The following is an 18,907-nucleotide window of genomic DNA, read 5'->3' as shown; positions in this document are numbered from 1 at the left end:
GGTACTCCCGGTGGGCATGACCCTCAAGCAGAGAACGCGCCCCACCCTGTCCTTGGGGTGCCCTGCTCCAAGAGAGAAAGACACCTCCAGGGGGCGGAGCTGTAGGACCCAGGAGGAAGAGCCTGACACCTAAGGGGGCGTGGCTAGCGCTCGGGGGTGGAGCCAGAGCGGAGGCTGGGGGAGGGGTTCGGAGCCGGAGGGGCGGGGCCGGCCGGGGCGAGGTGGCTCGCGCCTGCGCGGACGCCCGGCAGCAGCGCCGCGCGCTGGGACGCGGGTGCCGCTCCCCCTGGGTCTCCGCGGGCGCCGGCTCCGCGCTCCGCCTGGGTCGCCGGGGCCGGTCCGACGCCGGCCATGAGCCAATGCGCGGAGGCGGCGGCGGTGGCCGCCACGGTGCCCGGCGCGGGCATGGGGAAATCCGGGCTGCGGCCGCCCATGGTGCCCCGCCAGGCGTCCTTCTTCCCGCCGCCCGTGCCCAACCCCTTCGTGCAGCAGACGCGGATGGGCGCGGCGAGGCGCCTCCAGGTGAGCGCGTGGGCCGAGGGCAGGAGACGCAACCGCGGGAGGGGCGTGGGGCTGACGGGGGGCAGATCACGGGAGGGATGGGGACGGAGGGAGGAGGCAGATCCGGGGAGGGGCGTGGATCTGACGGGGGGCGGAGCCAGGTGAGACAGGTGAGGGAGGTGGGTCTGAGGGAGGAGGCAGATCTAGGGGAGGAAGGTGGGTCTGAGGGAGGAGGCAGATTCTGGGGAGGGAGGTGGGTCTGAGGGAGGAGGCAGATTCTGGGGAGGGAGGTGGGTCTGAGAGAGGAGGCAGATTCTGGGGAGGGAGGTGGGTCTGAGGGAGGAGGCAGATTCTGGGGAGGGAGGTGGGTCTGAGAGAAGAGGCAGATTCTGGGGAGGGAGGTGGGTCTGAGAGAGGAGGCAGATTCTGGGGAGGGAGGTGGGTCTGAGAGAGGAGGCAGATTCTGGGGAGGGAGGTGGGTCTGAGGGAGGAGGCAGATTCTGGGGAGGGAGGTGGGTCTGAGAAGAGGCAGATTCTGGGGAGGGAGGTGGGTCTGAGAGAGGAGGCAGATTCTGGGGAGGGAGGTGGGTCTGAGAGAGGAGGCAGATTCTGGGGAGGAAGGTGGGTCTGAGGGAGGAGGCAGATTCTGGGGAGGGAGGTGGGTCTGAGAGAAGAGGCAGATTCTGGGGAGGGAGGTGGGTCTGAGAGAGGAGGCAGATTCTGGGGAGGGAGTTGGGTCTGAGGGAGGAGGCAGATTCTGGGGAGGGAGTTGGGTCTGAGGGAGGAGGCAGATCTAGGGGAGGTAGCTGGGTCTGAGAGAGGAGGCAGATCTCGGGGAGGGAGGAGGCAGATCAAGGGAAGGAAGGTGGGTCTGAGGGAGGAGGCAGATCAAGGGGAGGAAGGTGGGTCTGAGGGAGGAGGCAGATTCTGGGGAGGGAGCTGGGTCTGAGAGAGGAGGCAGATTCTGGGGAGGGAGGTGGGTCTGAGGGAGGAGGCAGATCAAGGGGAGGAAGGTGGGTCTGAGGGAGGAGGCAGATCAAGGGGAGGGAGGTGGGCCTGAGAGAGGAGGCAGATTCTGGGGAGGGAGGTGGGTCTGAGAGAGGAGGCAGATCTAGGGGAGGGAGGTGGATCTGAGAGAGGAGGCAGATCTAGGGGAGGGATGTGGGTCTGAGAGAGGAGGCAGATCCAACAAAGGAGCCTGCATCTGCTGTGGGCTTTTGTCTCAGGGGAGTACTCCTGTGATGGGGAGGTATCCGAGGTGTGGGGCGGGAGTCTGAAAAGCAAGGCCTAGTAGAAGAAACAGATGCAGATCTGCGAGGTGAGGGCTTTTGAAGGGACCGTGACCCTGGAAAGGGAAGAGATGTGGGTATGAGAATTGAGGGCCCGGAGGATGGTGTGAGGGTGTAAGAGAAGAGAAAATGCAAAGAGCATGTGGGCCTTAGAGGCAGGTCCTAAACAGGAGAGGGGTGAGCACACCAGTGGAAGAGGAAACATGCCATGTTGAGAAGGGAGAGGAATCTGTGACAGAGCTTCAGTTTGAGTTTGAGTTTGTTAGGTTGGAGGGGTGGGCAATCTATAGGAGAATGGAATTGGGGAAGTCTTTTTTTTTTTTTTTGCCTCAGGGAAGGAGAGGAGTCAGTCTAGGATGAAATGTGAGGGCAAAGGCATAGAACCCAGGTCTGGAATTAGAACAAGCAAGACTAGGGGGATGAGCTAGGGAGAAGGGGCATGGAGGGGAGGAATTCAGAACCTAGGAAAGGGACAATGGTCAGTGTAAGGTGTTCAGAAGTCCTCACCCTGCATCAGTCCCTAATCAGTCTTCACTCAAACACTGCTAGATGCAACACTTCTCTAAACTTTTCTTCGACTGTTAAAAACTGCTGAATACATAAAGGAAGTTTCCTTTTCTTTCCTTTTTCTTGTAAAACGCTGCTTTTACCATTAGCAGTTACAACTTCGTGCTCTGTGGACTTCCTCTTTGGTGAAATTAGCGATCAAAGAACAAGATAGAGGGTGCAAGCTGGATTTGTCCTGTGTGTTCTGCATGACAAAAAAAAAGTTTTGATGTCTTCCTGTCCATCTCATGCATTTCTTTACCTTGGATATGGGATAGTGTTATTTTTTGCATAGCCCACTTATGTGCACTGAGACCATTGTCCTGAACAATGGAGGCAGGTTAGAGTAACGGTAAATGTGCATCTGTTGAAGAAGGGTGTGAGAGAGGAAGAGGGAGATAATGTAGTAATACCTCTTTGCAAAGAAACTAAATGTTTAAAAACTTGACCTTCATGTCTTTAAATAGATAGATATCCCTTTTGTATCTTAAAACTTCTGAAGCACTTCTAAATGCATTGACTATCACTCAAGGTTAATTTTAGTTTGATTTGGTCAAATTAGTCATCCTTAAATGAAAGTATGTCTATTTGGCTTCATATTTGGAGAGATGGTCAAAGTGGCATGTGTGTGTGTGTGTGTGTGTGTGTGTGTATAGAGAAAGGGGGGGAATTGTTGGTTTTATGCATACACACCTAGCATGGCCTGTTACTGTTTGGAGAGCACTTTCAAATAACGCTACAAGAGCTGTAGTAAAATGCAAAGATCACCAGTCTTAGTCAGAAACCCTGCTCAGGCCATTTATTAGTAGTATGACTTTGGCCAAATCACTTAACCTGTCTGAAGTTCACTTTCCTCCTTTATTAAATTGGAATAGTCTTACATCAAAGGAGGGTTAAAATTACATGAGATAATGCATGAAAGAATCTGGATTGTTTGCTGATCTTAATATTGATTAAGATATTTGTTGTCTACAAATTTTATACTGTCCTTAAAATTTACTGCTTGTATTGAATGGAATTGAATAGGTCTAGGTTGTTTGTTCTTTAATTAAAAATATAGACTAGAGATACCAAAGAGGTTTCAATGGCTTGAACAGTCTGGGCAAAGGGAAGATTTAACTAAACATGATTGAAAAACAATGTTGTTTGTATTTTAAACTTGTATTATCAAGCTTAAAAGATGTATATCCTTTCATTTAAGTATGACTTACTCTGATCAATACAGACTAAACTTAGCCTTGAATAATGATCAATATCATCTTGCTTAAGGACTGTTGTCAATTTTGTATCTCATTGTCGAACTTAGCTTTGCCCCCCCCCCTTTTTTTTTTTGACAATTTAAAGGTCTACTACTTAGTGGTGTAGAAACAAGTAGTCTAGCTTTCATTTCCTCAGTAGAATATGGAATTGAAATAAGTGTTTGGTAGTAATTGTGGGTCACTTACCAGGCCAAAAGAAATTATTGAATGTCTATTATATACCAAGCACAATGCTAATTTCTGGAGATACAGCAGTGAACAAGAGGAATAAGAACCCTGTCTATCTAAAGCTTAAGTTTCACTGAAAAAAGTTAAACAGACAAGTAGAAAAATATGCAGTTTTCTGTTTTAGTAGTACTATGAAGAAAATCCAGAGAAGATAATCCTGATAGAGTGTTGAAAGGAAGGCCTTCCTACAGAGATGATGTATTACCAAATGGAAATACAAGGGAGAATCGTCTTAATTTGTCTAAGAGTTACTCCAAATTTGTTTATTTACTGTTACGTACTGTTATTTGTTGCAAACCTGGAAATGATACAGGAAAGAAAAGTTGTCCAATATTTGACAACTGAATTAAAATCCATATTAGCTACTCATTGTGAATGTGAGTAAATCTTCTATGAATATACTATAACCTTATTCTAACTCTATTTTCAGAGTCTGTGCTATGGTCCTTTCTTGCAGTAAAGATTATTTCTAGGTAATTTGCAAGGCTGTTTGCAAGCCTTATTTAACCTGCCTTGAAGGTCACCCATTGCAAACAGTCTTTTCTCCAGGGATGTTTGTCAGAAACAATCAGAGGTGATTGTTTAACATGACAACTGTCTGAGGCAGTGAATGATGATTGAAGCAAACAATAGACTTAACCAAACATCTTGCAAGAAGAAGCTAGGGAATGAGATGTCCATAGGGGACTTTGAAAAGCTTTGTCATATTTATGGGAATCTAAAAGGGTATCCACATGTATAGGTCTCTGTGTATACCCAGGGCTATGCACATGACCTGAAAAAAACCCAACAACAACAAAAAAATGAGAATATTCTAAGCTCTCACCTCTAGCTAACCATCAGGCTTTATACAAACAGGAGGTAAAAGTTAAAGGATAACTGTGAACTTCCACTTGGCTGTGTATTGAAGGTATGCTCCAGAATGCACACAGAGACTCTTCACATAATGCTGGGGAACTTATTGCTTCCAGGCATTTAAGGAAATCTTATCATTAGCTGACTACCAAACTAATTGGTCAGAGACTTAAGTAACCACACCTGACACATGACAAAGACCACAGCCTTTAAAGGATTACTTCATAATAGTCACTGAACAAAATAACAACAACAAACAGCAACAACAGTAAATCCTGGTGATGGAAGAGAATCTGATTTTCAGAGTTGTTATATTATTTAAAATGTTTGGTTTTCAATTAAAAAATTGTAAGCTATACAACAAACAATAAAGTGTGTCCCATAAATAAGAAAAATAGCAGTTGATACAAACTATATTCAAGGAAGCCCAGATGTTGGACCTACTATCTAAAAACTTTAAGTCAGATATTTGAAATATGTTCAAATAACTAAAGGAAACCATGTCAAAAGAACCAAAGGAAAATATGAGATAGTGAATCACCAAATAGAAATTATCAGGAGAGTGAAATTATAAAAAAGAACCAAGTAGAACTACGATAGCTGAGATGAAAAATTCACTAGAGGGGCTCAACAGAAGACTTGAGCAAACAGAAGAATCAGTAAATTTAAAGATAGATCAATTTAGGATTAATTAGTGTGAGGAACAGAAAGAAAAAAGGATGCAGAAAAGTGAACAGAACCTCAGAGACCTGTAGAACATGATCACGTGTATCAACATAAGCATAATAGGAGTCACAGAAGGAGGCAAAGAATATTTGAAGGAAAAGTGGCTGAAAACTTGCCAAATTTGGTGAAAAACATTAATTTATACATTCAAGAAGCTTAATGACTTCCAAATGTAATAAATCCAAAGATGTTCGTCCCTAGACATATAATCAAACTGTTAAAAGACAGTAATAAATCCAAAGATGTTCGTCCCTAGACATATAATCAAACTGTTAAAAGACAAAGAAAAAGAGAGAATCTTGAAAGCAGAAAGAGATAACTAACTCATCATATACAAAGGGATCCTGAATAAGATAAATGTCTGATTGTTCATCAGGAACCATGGAGGCTAGAAGGCAGTAGGATGATATATACTCAAAGTGTTGAAAGTAGAAGATTGTCAACCAGGAATTATAGAGTCAGAAAAACTATCCTTCAAATAAAGAGAAATTAACAAACATTGAGAGAATTTGTCACTAGCACACATGCCCTGAAAGAGATACTACAGGGAGGCCTTTGGTTGAAAGGACACTAGAGAGTAACTCCAGTCCACATGAAGAAATAAAAATACTGTTAAGGATAACTACCTGTTAAATATAAAAGACTATAAATATAATTTTTATTTGTGATTTTTTTTTTTTTGTCTTCTAAGTAATTTAAAACAAAATTCCCTGGGGGTGCCTGAGTGGCTTAGTCAGTTAAGCATCTAACTCTTGATTTCAACTCAGGTCATGATCTCAGGGTCCTAGGATTGAGCCCTGCATTGGGCTCAGCACTCAGTGGGGAGTCTTCTTCTCTCCCTCTCCCCAGCTTGTGTGCACATAAGCTCTCTCTCTATGATAAATAAATCTATTAAAAAATACTACATAAAGCAATGATTAGAAATCTGTGTTGATAGACATACAATGTATAAAGATGTAATTTATATGACAATAATAGCAAACAGGAGGAGGGAGGAAATAGAGCTCTAAGAGCACAATTACTATTATAATTAAGTTGGTATTAATCCACACTAGGTTATTGTAAATGAATTTGGGAACACTTAGGGCAAACACTAAGAAAATAAAGTTTTTAAAAAGTGACAAGAGAATTAAAATGGTTCACTAGAAAATATCTATTTAACATAAAAGAAGGTAATCATGGAAAGAGAGAAACAAAAATGACATAGATATATAGAAAGCAAGTAGCAAAAGAGCAAATGTAAATCTTATCAATAATCACATAAATATAAATGGATTAAACACATTAAAAGCCAGAGATTAGAAGAATGGATAAAAATATATAATCCAACTCTATGCTATCTAAGACACACTTTGTATTCAAAGACCCAAATAGGTTGAAAGTGAAAGGATAGGGATGCCTGAGTGGCTCAGCGGATAAGTATCTGCCTTTAGCTCAGGGCATGATTCTGGAGTCCTGGGATGGATTCCCACATCAGGCTCCCTGCATGGAGCCTGCTCCTCCCTCTGCCTATATCTCTGCCCCTCTCTCTGTGTATCTCATGAACAAATAAATAAAATCTTTAAAAAAAAAAAATAAGTGAAAGGATAGAAAAAGATATACCATGCAAACAGTAATCAAGAGAGAACTGGAGGGGCTATATTAATATCAAATAAAATAGACTTTAAAACGGGTATCCCTGGATGGCTCAGCGGTTGGGCATCTGCCTTTGGCCCAGGACGTGGTCCTGGAGTCCTGGGATCGAGTCCCACATCAGGCTCCTGCATGGAGCCTGCTTCTCCCTCTTCTCCCTCTGCCTATGTCTCTGCCTCTCTCTCTGTTGTGTGTCTCTAATGAATAAATAAATAAAATCTTTTAAAAAAATAGACTTTAAGACAGAAATTGTTACTAGAGATAAAGGAAGACACTTTATAATGATAAAAGGGTTGCTTCATCAAGAAAATATAACAATTAGAACCATATGTGCACCTAACAACAGAGCCCCAAATACACAAAGCAAAACAGATTGAAGTGGACAATTCAAAAATAGTAGTTAGAGACTTCAGTTCCCCACTTTTTCTATCAATAGTGCTAGAACAAAGAGACAGAATATAAACAAGGGAAAGTCTTGAATAACATTCAACTAGACCTAAGAAGTATATAAAAAGAGAACTCCATCCAGCAACAGCAGAAAACACATTTTTCTCAAGTGCCATGGAACATTCTCTAAGACAGACAATTATAGTAGGCCATAAAACAGGTTTCAAAAAATTTTAAAGGATTACAATAATATAATGTATGTTATCCAACCACAATGGATTACAATAAAAAAAAAAAAAACAAGAAATTTGGGGAATTCACAAATATTTGGAAATTAAATTACTCCTAAATAATCAATGAGCCAAAGAAGAAATCATAAGAAAAATTAGTAAATACTTTGAGATGAATGAAAATGAAGACAGTATACAAAAACATATGTGGCTAGCATTACCTTGATACCAAAATGTGAAAAAAATGTTATAGGGAAAGGAAAGTATAGACCAGTTTTCCTCATGATCACAGATATAAGAACCCTTAACAAAATATTAGCACATCAAATACAGCAACATGTGGAAAGGATAATCGTGTCTGAGTTTGGTTTATCCCCAGGAATATAATGTTGGTTTAACATACAAACATTTATATTTCAATGTAATTTATCATATTAGCCAAACATAGGATAAGAAGCATATGATCATTTCAGTAGATGCAGGAGTTTTGTTACTCATTTGACAAAATTCAACATCCACTGATGTTTAAAAAAAATTCTTGGTAAAATAGAAAAAAGAGGGAACTCTCAATCTAATAATGGGCATCTATGAAACACCTATAGCTAGCATCATAATAGTGAATATCGAAGCTGTTCCCCCAAAGGTTGGGAACAAGACAGATAATCTTGCTCAACACTTCTGTTCAACATTGAACTGAGGATCCTAGCCAGTGCGATAAAATAAGAGAAAGAAACAAAAGACATAAAGATTAGAAAGGGAGTTTTCTCAGTCAGAGAAAATTAAATACCATATGATGTTTCTTATATGTGGAATTTAAGAAACAAACCAATAACAAACAAAATGAGCAAAGGGGTAAAGAGAGACAAACCAAGAAAGAGACTCATAACCATAGAGAACAAACTGATAGTTACTAAAGGGGAAGTGAGTGGGAGGATGGGCAAGAGAGATGATCTGGGGATTAAGAAATACACTTGTTTTGATAAGCACTGGGTGATGTATGGAATTGTTGAATCACTATTGCACATCTGAAACTAATATGACACTGTATGTTTACTACACTGGATTTTAAAATAAAATTTTAAAAGTTAAAAATAAGGAAAAGTGTAACTGTATTTATTTACAGATGTCATGTTTATATGCAGAACATCCTAAAGAATCTACAAAATGGCCAACAACTAAAACTAATATGTGAACTTGGCTAGGTTGGAGGAAATAAGATTAAAACATAGTATTAGTTACATGTCTAAATACTAGTAGCAAACAATTGCCAAATAAAATTAAATAATCTGATTTATAATAGCAATAAAATAGCATTAAACAATTAGGAATTTATTTAGCCAAAACACTGAAAACCACAAACACTGTTGTGAGAAATTAATGAAGCTTTGCATAAGTGGAGAGATATATCATGTTTATAAATTGGAAAAATCAATATTGTTATGGTGATAATTCCTCCTAAATTGATCTATAGATTCATTGATAGCCTAATAAAATTCCCAATAGGCTTTTTTGTTTGCATAGAAACTGACAAATTAATTCTGAAATGTATGTGGCAATGAAAAGGATCCAAATTAGCCCAAAAAAGATTTGAAGAAGAAAAAGCTGTAGGACACACAGTACCTGATTTCAAGACTTACTAAAAAAAAAATAATAATAAAGCTACAGAAGTTGAGAGAATGGGGTATCAGCAAAAGAAGAATAGATGAACCAATCAATGAAACATAATAGAGAGCCCACACATATGTGTTTGATTGATTTTTGACAAAGTTGCTAAGAAAATTCATTATGGAATATCAGGTCTTTTCCTGGAATATCAGGAGCAACTAGATAGATCTATAGATAAAAACAAACCTTGATCCCTAATGCATACCACCACAGAAAGTAATTTAAGATGGATTATAGACTGAAACAAAAGCTAACACCATACAGCTTCTAGAAGAGAATATAAAATATCATCATGACCTTGAGGTAAGTAAAGATTTCTTAGACCCAGAAAACTAAAAATTAAAATTGATAAATTAGGGGAACCTGGGTGGCTCAGTTGGTTAAGCATCTACCTTCGGCTCAGGTCATGATTCCAAGGTCCTGGGATTGAGCCCTGCATTGGGCTCCATGCTTGGTAGAGAGCCTGCTTCTCCCTCTGCCTGCTGTTCCCCCTGCTTATGCGCTCTCTCTCTCTCTCTCTCTCTCTCTCTGACAAATAAATCTTAAAAAAAAAAAAGGGACTTTCATATTTTGTTGGTGATGTAAGATGATACAACCACTGTGGAAAACATTTTAGCAGTTTCTTATAAAGTTAACCATACCCTGGCCCAACAGTTTCACTCCTGCTGAAGTAAAAATATATGTCCACACAGAGACTTTGAACATTAATGTCCATAAGAGCTATATTCATAATAGCTAAAAACTTAAAATAGACCAAATGCCCATGAACAGATGAATGGATAAATGAATCATGATATATTCATACAGTGGAATAGTACTCTAATTGAAAAAGTTTTATTCCTGATATATAACAATGACATGATAAAATCTCAAAAACATGAAGGGAAGTAAGCCAGGCATAAAAGAATACATACTGTGTGATTTCTTTGTGACAATCTAGAACAGGCAAAACTGGGGTGAAAAGGAACCTGTCACTAGTTGCCGAGGGCCAGGAAAGTTATACTGACTGCCGGGTGGCACAAAGGAACTTTATCGGGTGATAGAACTATTTTCTATCTTGATTGTGGTGGTGTTTGCATAGGGATATATATTTGAAAAACTCATAATCTGTACACTTAAAGTAGGTGCATTTTATTTTATGTAAATTATGCCTTGATAAGGTTGATTTTTTAAAAAATACTAAGACCAAATGTTGGCAGGGATGTCTAAGTGACCTAAATTCTTATATATTGCCAGGGAGGGACACTTTAAAATGATACAACCACTGTGAAGACTGGTTTGGCAGTTTCTTATCAAGTTAAACTGTAACCCAGCAATTCCATTCCCAAGTATGAGAAATGAAAACACATATCCACAAAAAGGTTTGCATAAGAATGTTCATAGGGGCTTCAGTCATAAGAGCCTACAACTGGAAACAACCCAAAGATTCATCAAAGAGGGAATAGATAAATTGTCTTATAGGCATACAGTGGAATCATATTCTGCAATCAAAAAGAATGAATTACTCATTTACAAAGTCACATAGCTGAATTCCAAAAACATTATGTTAAGCAGAAGAAGCTAGACACGTAAGAATGCATAATGTATGATTCATTTATATGACGTTCAAGAACAGACAAATAATCTGTGGTGATAGAAATCCGGCATTGGTTGCCTAAGAGGGTAGGGATTCACTGGAAGAGGTGCAACATGACTGGATGTTCTGTGTCTTGGTTGGGGTGGTAGGTTCAAGATGGACATTTATCAAAACTCACTGAACTGTCTACTTAAGATCTGTACATTTCTTTATATGTTATTTTGACTTCAAACATGCACACGTGCATAAAGTAATTTGACAGGATCAAATTATATGTTAAATCATTTGACAGAAAGGTAGAATCATTTTGGTGTTCCTCATAAATTATTTGATGATGTTCAGATTCACAGTAAGGGCCAGGAGAGGCAGAAGGACAGTGCTGTTTGAGTAGTGTGATTGGCTAATAGAAGAAATATAATTTGGTGTGCATAAGGACAGTGTATTTCGCTTAAAAGTGAGAATGGTATAGGATTAAGAGCAAGGGCTTTGTCACCAAGATGGGTTCAAGCCCTGGTCCTATCACTTAGTAACAGTGATCTTAGGCAGCATCACGTAACTCCCTGTGTGCCATTCCTTTCCTTTGCAGCTTAAGGTTGTAGGAATCAAATAGTTTGCTATATGCCAAGTGCTTCTAGTGGCAGCTGCATAGTAAGCATTTATATATTATTGGCTATTCTTATTAGTTTTCATTCTTATTCTTGCTGATTTTTTATTTCATTTTTTTCCTTCTCCATCTCCTTGTTGTTAGTTATAAAGGACCAGCAGGTGTATAAAATAACGGCATTTATTCTTTCACGCTCCTAACTCCTTCATTAACACTCTTCCTTCTACTGGTATCTCTCAAAAAGTGATTTCCCCTCTTCCCTTGGCTAGCTTCTCTTTGTCTTTCAAGATCATTCAGCCTTTGGCTCCTCTAGGAAGCTTTCCCTGATTGCTAAGTCCAGACGCTTTGTTTTCCCAGCATCTTCTAGTCACTTTCCTTGATAAATAGATGACTTGTCTTATAGTACCTGGATTTCTTCACTGTTGTTTTTGCTACATTGTAGGTGTTGTGTCGCAAGATATAGTACTTTATTTTTCTTTGTGCTTAGATTCATATCTGGTGCAGGGTAATGTTCAATTCATCTTTTAATGAACACATGAGTAACACAAAACTCTCCTCTTACAGAGGAGAGTTCTGTTTGATAGCTAGAACATTAAAATACTCTCCATTCATATATTTTTTTAAATCAACTTTGACTTTCAGATTTTCTTTCTTGGAATTATCCTGCTTCCAATCCGTGCCTTATTAGTCGCATTAATTATATTATTGGCATGGCCATTTGCTGCACTTTCAACAGCTTGCTGTCCCGAAAAGCTGACCCATCCAGTAACTGGTTGGAAGAGGTAAGAAATAATAATGTCTAAATGTTAGGTATATCAAGATAAGAGTTTAACATTAGTCATTGATTGATAGTTTTTTTCTACTGCTGCCTACTTGGTATTTACCATTTATTTCTATTTCTCAGATGAAATGGTTCCTAATTCATCATATGTAGAAATCTGCCCAAGCACCTTATGATAATCTGTTGAAGTTGTAATTTCCTAATATTAAAACATTGTTTTCTGAGTTATTGCCGAAAAGTGATAGGTCCATGATTCTAGAAGACCCAATTAGTATACCTGAAAGCATTATAGCTAAAAAATACCTGACTTTCTTCTGCTCTCCCTCATTCTTGACATTTGCTTTTGTCCCTCCATAGTAACTACATACTTTCTGCAGTGATATAATTACGCAGATCAGTTATAGTGTATTTACTAATGCTTTAGTGATTATTATTAATAACAATTCTTAATATAGCCTAGCTTTTTAAAACATTCGCATTGAGGCAGAATGGAATTGCTTCTTGAGCATTATCTAATTAGCAGGATATTAGAGGACAGATTCATCACAAATTAACAAAGTTATTGGTAAAAGTTCACTCCCATTTGGCAGAGCCAACTTGTTGCCATATGTAGGTCCTGAGGGTAAAGCCTTTCACTGTGGACTCCTTGGAATAGGAAGACATAGGTGAGTTTCAGAGCACCATTGAACTCTCTAAAATTGTTCACATTTTTTTCTTTGAACACAGGATCCATTCCTTTCATCCAAATCTCAAATGAAAATGTCCTCCAAAAATTTTGAAAATCACTGTTCTAGGAACTTTTAAAGAAATATGCAATTTGCTATTCAGTTCATGTTCTAGTAAATAAATGTCAATATTCAACACAAGGCTGGTTTGAAGTGGAAGTGAATCCAAGTCTGGCAGTGTCCCCAGAGAACAAATACCACTTCAATCCTTGCAAATCATACTCCTTTGTATTATAACTCAAGGTTGCATGGTACTAAAAAATACTTTATGAGAGATTTTTTTCATGACATGCCATCTCTTTCAATTACCTCTTTGGTTTCTATTGTTAATGGCTTATGGAGTCCTGTAATTATGGAGGGAACACTCTTTGAGAATCCAGAAAACAGATGTAACACATATTAGGGGAAAAATGTTCTATTTCTGTCAATTAAGCAAGTATCTCTACTTCCTCTCCAACAGGTATTTGTGCAGCACCAAACTTAGTTTTTTATAAATCATTTAAATAGAAGTGTTTAACAGCTCTGAATTTGGGATATTTTAGAATGTGGTTGTCAGAATCTATATCACTGTAAATCAAAAATAGGTGGTATGGAAATTTAGTAAAGGGGTGAGTTTTTTATCCTTATGTAAATAGACATCTGAACTCGAAAGAGCAAGGAGAGATACAGTCATTTCCCTGTGCCCCCTGGAAAAGTGCTTTGGCTTTCTGTTTCTCTCTTCTCACTATCTAATAAAAGTCAGAGAAACTTCCTCGGTGGCTAGTTGCTTCACAGCCCCTCACTGTATTATGACAAGACTGTTGAGAGAATTAGACAGGAAGCCTATTTTTTAAAGCTCTCATTAGATATCCTATGGGAAATACACGTTTTGTTTTTCATGAAAAGCTGTATGTTTATTCACATACTTAGTTATCCACTGAGTTTGAGTTTCTGTGTTTGAGTTTCTACAAGTGTGTTTCTGTTTTTCTACTCAGTTGAGCTTCTCAAGGACAGAGGCTGTGTGTGTCTTGTGTGTCCAGCACAGGTCCTGGCACAGTTTGATGAATTGATTAACCTTAAATGACAAATTCTTTTTTAAAAGTAAGCAGCTCGATTTCTGAAATTGTTTAAGTGCATTTATGTTCCAGGGACATGAGATGGAGAATTCACCATTTAAGATTTTTGATGAGGGACACCTGGGTGGCTCAGTGGTTAAGCATCTGCCTTCAGCTCCAGGCATGATCCCAGGGTCCTGGGATCGAGTTCTGCATCAGGTTCCCTGGGAGGAGCCTGCTTCTCTCTCTGTCTGTCTCTGCCTCTCTCAAGAATAAATAAATAAAATATTTTTTAAAATAAAAAAGATTTTTGATGATGTCTAAGAGCTATAACGGTATAGGTAATAAGGCTTTAGAAAATGATTCCTAAAATAACTCTGAGAGTAGATTCAGCATGAGAGTTCTAAAAGTGTTTGGGGTAGATAGCATCTTTGTTACCCAAATGTACATTCCCAAGGTGACTCCTCTGAAGAACAGTACTGATTTGGATTTCTCAGTAGGGGATGTTGAAAATTCATTTTTATCCCTTTATAGTCACAGAATAATAGAGCCACTTATTAGCCATATGTCCTTGGAAAATTTGGTTCTCTGCACCTCAGTTTTCTCATCTGCAAAATGAAGGTGCTAATAAATAATATACATTTTATAAAATTGGGCTGAGGATTAAAGAAATTAACATATGTAAAGAATTTAAAATACTGCCTGGTGGAAAGAACCCCACATATAACTGATAGCAATTCTTATTAGTTAATGTTTTAAAATGAAGTGTTCTGACATGTTTGGGTTTTTGTTTGGTGTTTAGAGTAAAGCCCTGCTGTTAGCTGAGATTAGCAAGGCTGATTGTGTCTTTTCTTTTCTCTCTTTCTTTCTTTCTTTCTTTCTTTTTTTTTTAAATTTCCAAAGGAACATTACTCAACCAATTTTGAAGTTTCTAGGTCATGCCATGTTCTTTTCAATGGGATTCATAGTTACTGTGAAGGGAAAGGTGGCAAGTCCTGCGGAGGCCCCAATTTTTGTTGCTGCCCCTCATTCAACATTCTTTGATGGAATTGCCTGTGTCGTAGCTGGATTGCCTTCTATGGTATCTCGAAAGGAGAATGTACAGGTCCCTCTGATTGGCAGTAAGTACTTGTAAGACAACACAGATATTTTCATGCTTATGGTTCACCTTTTAAAAAAAAGATCATCTATTTCTTTTAAGGGTACCTGGGTGGCTCAGTCAGTTAAGTGTCTGCCTTGGCTCAGATCATGATCCCAGGATCCTGGGATTGAGCCCCAAATGGGGAAATCCCTGCTCAGTGGGGAGTCTGTTTGTCCCTCTGCCCCTCCCCACTGCTTGTGAATGCCCTCTCTCTCTCTCTCTCTCTCAATAAATAAATAATAAATAAATAAATAAATAAATATTAAAAAACCATCCATAGTTTATTGATAGGCTTTTTAAAAAGCTTTAAAATAATGAAACACTTCAAAGCTATTTCCTTACTTTTAATGAGGAACTATACCAAAAGAATGAATTTACATAAAGGTTAGAGACTTTTCTATCTGTACCCTTACAATTCTTTCAAATTCTTATCTTTATCGCTATAATGTCACTTCTTTTCATTCTTCGGTGTAGCTAGAAAGACCAGCTTTCAAGTACCAAACATGCTTGATTTTTCCAAGAGAGCATTTTTAATGGAAGAATTTGTGAAAACACTGGTTACGTGCTATTTCACTAATTTCTCTTTAGGATATTATGCTGATAAACACACGAAGTCTTTCGTCTTAACTCTGTTTTCTTATTATTGCCCCAGAATCTCCATGAGAGACCAACATGAAACTCTGAAAATTATGATGTGGAACGAATAAGTGCCTCCTGTCTTAAAAAATAATGAAGCAAGTGAGATATGTATCCCACCAGATGCTTTGGTTTCTCCCTAGGGTGTGGGTCTCTAAGTAACCACTCTCAGTCGTCCCAAGTCCCAAGGTTATTGCAAGCATCTAGTGGTGGCAGAGTGGGTGTGGAAGTTGCCTGATGTTGCCTTGGCACTCTGGAGAAATAGCAGTAGTTCCTGCCACTTTATCACTCATTTAAGAAAAACACACGCACACACCCTCTCTCTCTTTCTCTTTTTTTTTTTTCTTCAGTGTAACCGCCTTGCTTTGTGTAACATGGCATTTTCTGAAAAGCTGTTTAGCAATAGATTTTTGGTATATTGAGGTTTCTTTTGCATGTGTGAGGAACCTACCTACTGTCATACTGAAAATTTTAGTAGAATTAATAATGGCTCCCTATTCGTCTGTACTCTGAATTCATATAATCAGTTTTCAGCATATTTCTAAAATAAAACAAGATCATCTTGCAGTATATTTTCCAAAGCTTTAATGTAAGTTGAGGAAGAAGAACTTTAGGGAGAAAATTGCATTTTCTTCCTCTTATACTCTTGCTTATATCAATGAAATCTTTGTATGAAGAATCTCCTTTCCTTTTGAAACCAGAAGCTAAGTTCTAATAAACTGTGAATTAGAGGGTTTTTTTTTTTTTAGGTTCTCTTTGATTTGCTATATTTTAACTTTACATACAATTTGTTTTATGATTTATCCAGTATCATTGCTGTGGTAGCTTTACACACACAAAAAATGACTTGGCTCTGACCTTTTGTTTGTTTTAAAGGACTATTACGAGCTCTGCAGCCAGTGCTGGTGTCCCGTATAGATCCGGATTCTCGAAAAAACACAATAAATGAAATAGTAAGGCGAGCAACATCAAGAGGGCAGTGGCCACAGGTAAAACACAAGAGCTGATCCGAGTCACGGCACCAAAAAAAACCAAAAAAACAAAAAATACAAGAGCTGTTCATTTAGATATATTGTGAGTTTACTTATTGTATACATGCAGATTATTTGGATCCACAGATGGCACCATCTGGGGATACCTATGCTAGGTGTCCTCAGTATGAGTATTAAGTCCTCTTCCCTGTGAGATACTCCATGGGATTAAATGTGTCATTCTTTCTTATTTTCCCAACTCTTTGAAACAATTTTTACTTTGTGTCATAAAAAGTCATTCTCTACCACTGAATTCATGTATTATCTTAAAGACAAAATATCAAAGTTCAATTATATTCAACAATATGGTAGGTTTATTAGAAAAAAGCGATTATGATCTTAATCTTATCCAAAGTATATTTAGACAGGGCTTTTCTGTTCAGGGGATTATATCAGAATCACCTAGAGAACTTTTTCAGACTTTACCATCTCACTACCCCCATCCCCTAGGGTGTTTTTCGGAGGTGAGGAAGGGGCAACATTGATTGGATAAAGGGAGCCTCATGGGTAATTCTGATAAGTATCGCTCTACCTTGGCCCAGGTGTAAGCAGGTGACCTCCAGCAGGACTAATGCTCCTGCAGTGAGCTGGCCACCCATGGTGATGTGTAGATGTTAAAATACCAAGAGGAGTATGACTCACCAGGAGGTTTTAGAAACCAGGGCATGTGAGGAAATGATTGAAAAGGTGACCAGGAAGAAATGGCACTTGGAATAAGGATTCAGTTTTTCTCTTTGGATCAAAGGACTATATCTAGGACTATATCTAGGACTATATCTAGGACTGGTAGGCAAAAGTTAACAAACTTTTAAGATTTCAACCCATATCACTTATCTCAAGGAACTTTCTGGCCAGATGGAGATTGGTTTGATCTGAAATCCTTGTCTAGAATTTTCAGGCACTGGCTAAGCAACCACTTGGGGGGGATATTGTAGAAAGAATTCAAGCATTGGCAGTGCTGGATGGCCTTTAATGCTCCTTCCAGATCTGAGATTTCATGATTTACTCTGTATCCACTCATTGTTAATAGAGTAGCTATAGAGTTTCCATTGATTGAACCTTATTAGATATCATATCCAGTTGTGATAGGAAACCCATTCTGTTTTTTAGTTGAGGGATGAAATTGCATACACTTACCATTTTTATTTTACAAATAACCCATCGTGGTGGCACTTTCACCTAATAACGTTTCCCCTTTCTAATTATTATAAAATACGACTACCAACTAAGTGCACATACTAACCGCTGTGGGTGCAGGGATTTTCTGTTTTTATTTTACATACTTAGCGATTTACTCATTGCTGATTCTACAAGCTTCAGAAAATCCAGCCTGTTCAGTTAATGGGGAAACTAACTGCGCTGCATGTCTCTCACATGAAGAACGTAAAAGACTATGTTAAAAGCTAAAATAACTTTCTCAAATAAAGGTACTAAATCATATTCCATATGTCTGCTAGCTCAAGTAAGCATAAAGCATGTTGTAAGTATTTCCTCCTTTGCCCCTCCACCATATATCCCTAAGCTGTATGTTGTAGAAGTGAATATCCTTTAATGGGAAAACAGAAACAAGGAAGGAGGAATGTTTTGGTTAAGGATGTATAGCAGTAGAGGAAAGAATTTAATATGCTCTTTGACTATGACTTTGGGTCTGCATTTTCTTTTAAGTTTATTCACATCATCAGCATTGTCATTAAGAAACATTTACTTAAGTGCATTTTCTATTCAGAACTTTAATCCATTTTCTCATTATCTCAACGGTCAGGTGACAGTTCTTTTTGAGGAAAACCGGATAATCTGATTCTAGGTTTCTGTAGAATCGAGTTATTAGCCTTTTATTTCACTTTTGTTTTATAAGAATTGGCAGCTATTTGTGAAGTCATAAGAAAGTGAGTAAAGAGATAATCTATTGATTAGACTGAAATATTAAATGTACGTATTCCTTTTCTCCCAAGATACTAGTTTTCCCAGAAGGTACTTGTACTAATCGTTCCTGTTTGATTACTTTTAAACCAGGTGAGATCAATTAAATTATGTACTATAACAAAGTATGGACGATTTCTC

The 18,907-nt window shown here is 38.7% G+C and overlaps 1 protein-coding gene across 2 annotated transcripts in view; it reads left to right on the top strand.

Moving 5' to 3' along the window:
• Positions 1 to 204: 204 nt before the first annotated feature.
• LPCAT2 (lysophosphatidylcholine acyltransferase 2) overlaps positions 205 to 18,907 on the top strand; it is a 66,809-nt gene continuing 48,106 nt past the window's right edge. Inside the window, exons 1-5 of one of the 2 annotated variants that reach the window (XM_041767613.1) lie at positions 205 to 522; positions 12,141 to 12,280; positions 14,942 to 15,159; positions 16,692 to 16,804; positions 18,799 to 18,859. In XM_041767613.1, the coding sequence (XP_041623547.1) occupies positions 352 to 522; positions 12,141 to 12,280; positions 14,942 to 15,159; positions 16,692 to 16,804; positions 18,799 to 18,859 (703 nt within the window). In that variant the 5' untranslated portion in view covers positions 205 to 351. The remainder of the gene's footprint in view (positions 523 to 12,140; positions 12,281 to 14,941; positions 15,160 to 16,691; positions 16,805 to 18,798; positions 18,860 to 18,907) is intronic. The other variant, XM_041767614.1, reaches the window with a different exon arrangement.

This window comes from Vulpes lagopus, chromosome 8, assembly GCF_018345385.1.
Source record: "Vulpes lagopus strain Blue_001 chromosome 8, ASM1834538v1, whole genome shotgun sequence".
Taxonomy (NCBI): Eukaryota; Metazoa; Chordata; class Mammalia; order Carnivora; family Canidae; genus Vulpes; species Vulpes lagopus.
Note: the sequence above shows the minus strand (reverse complement) of the source record. Positions and strands in the feature narration are given on the sequence as shown.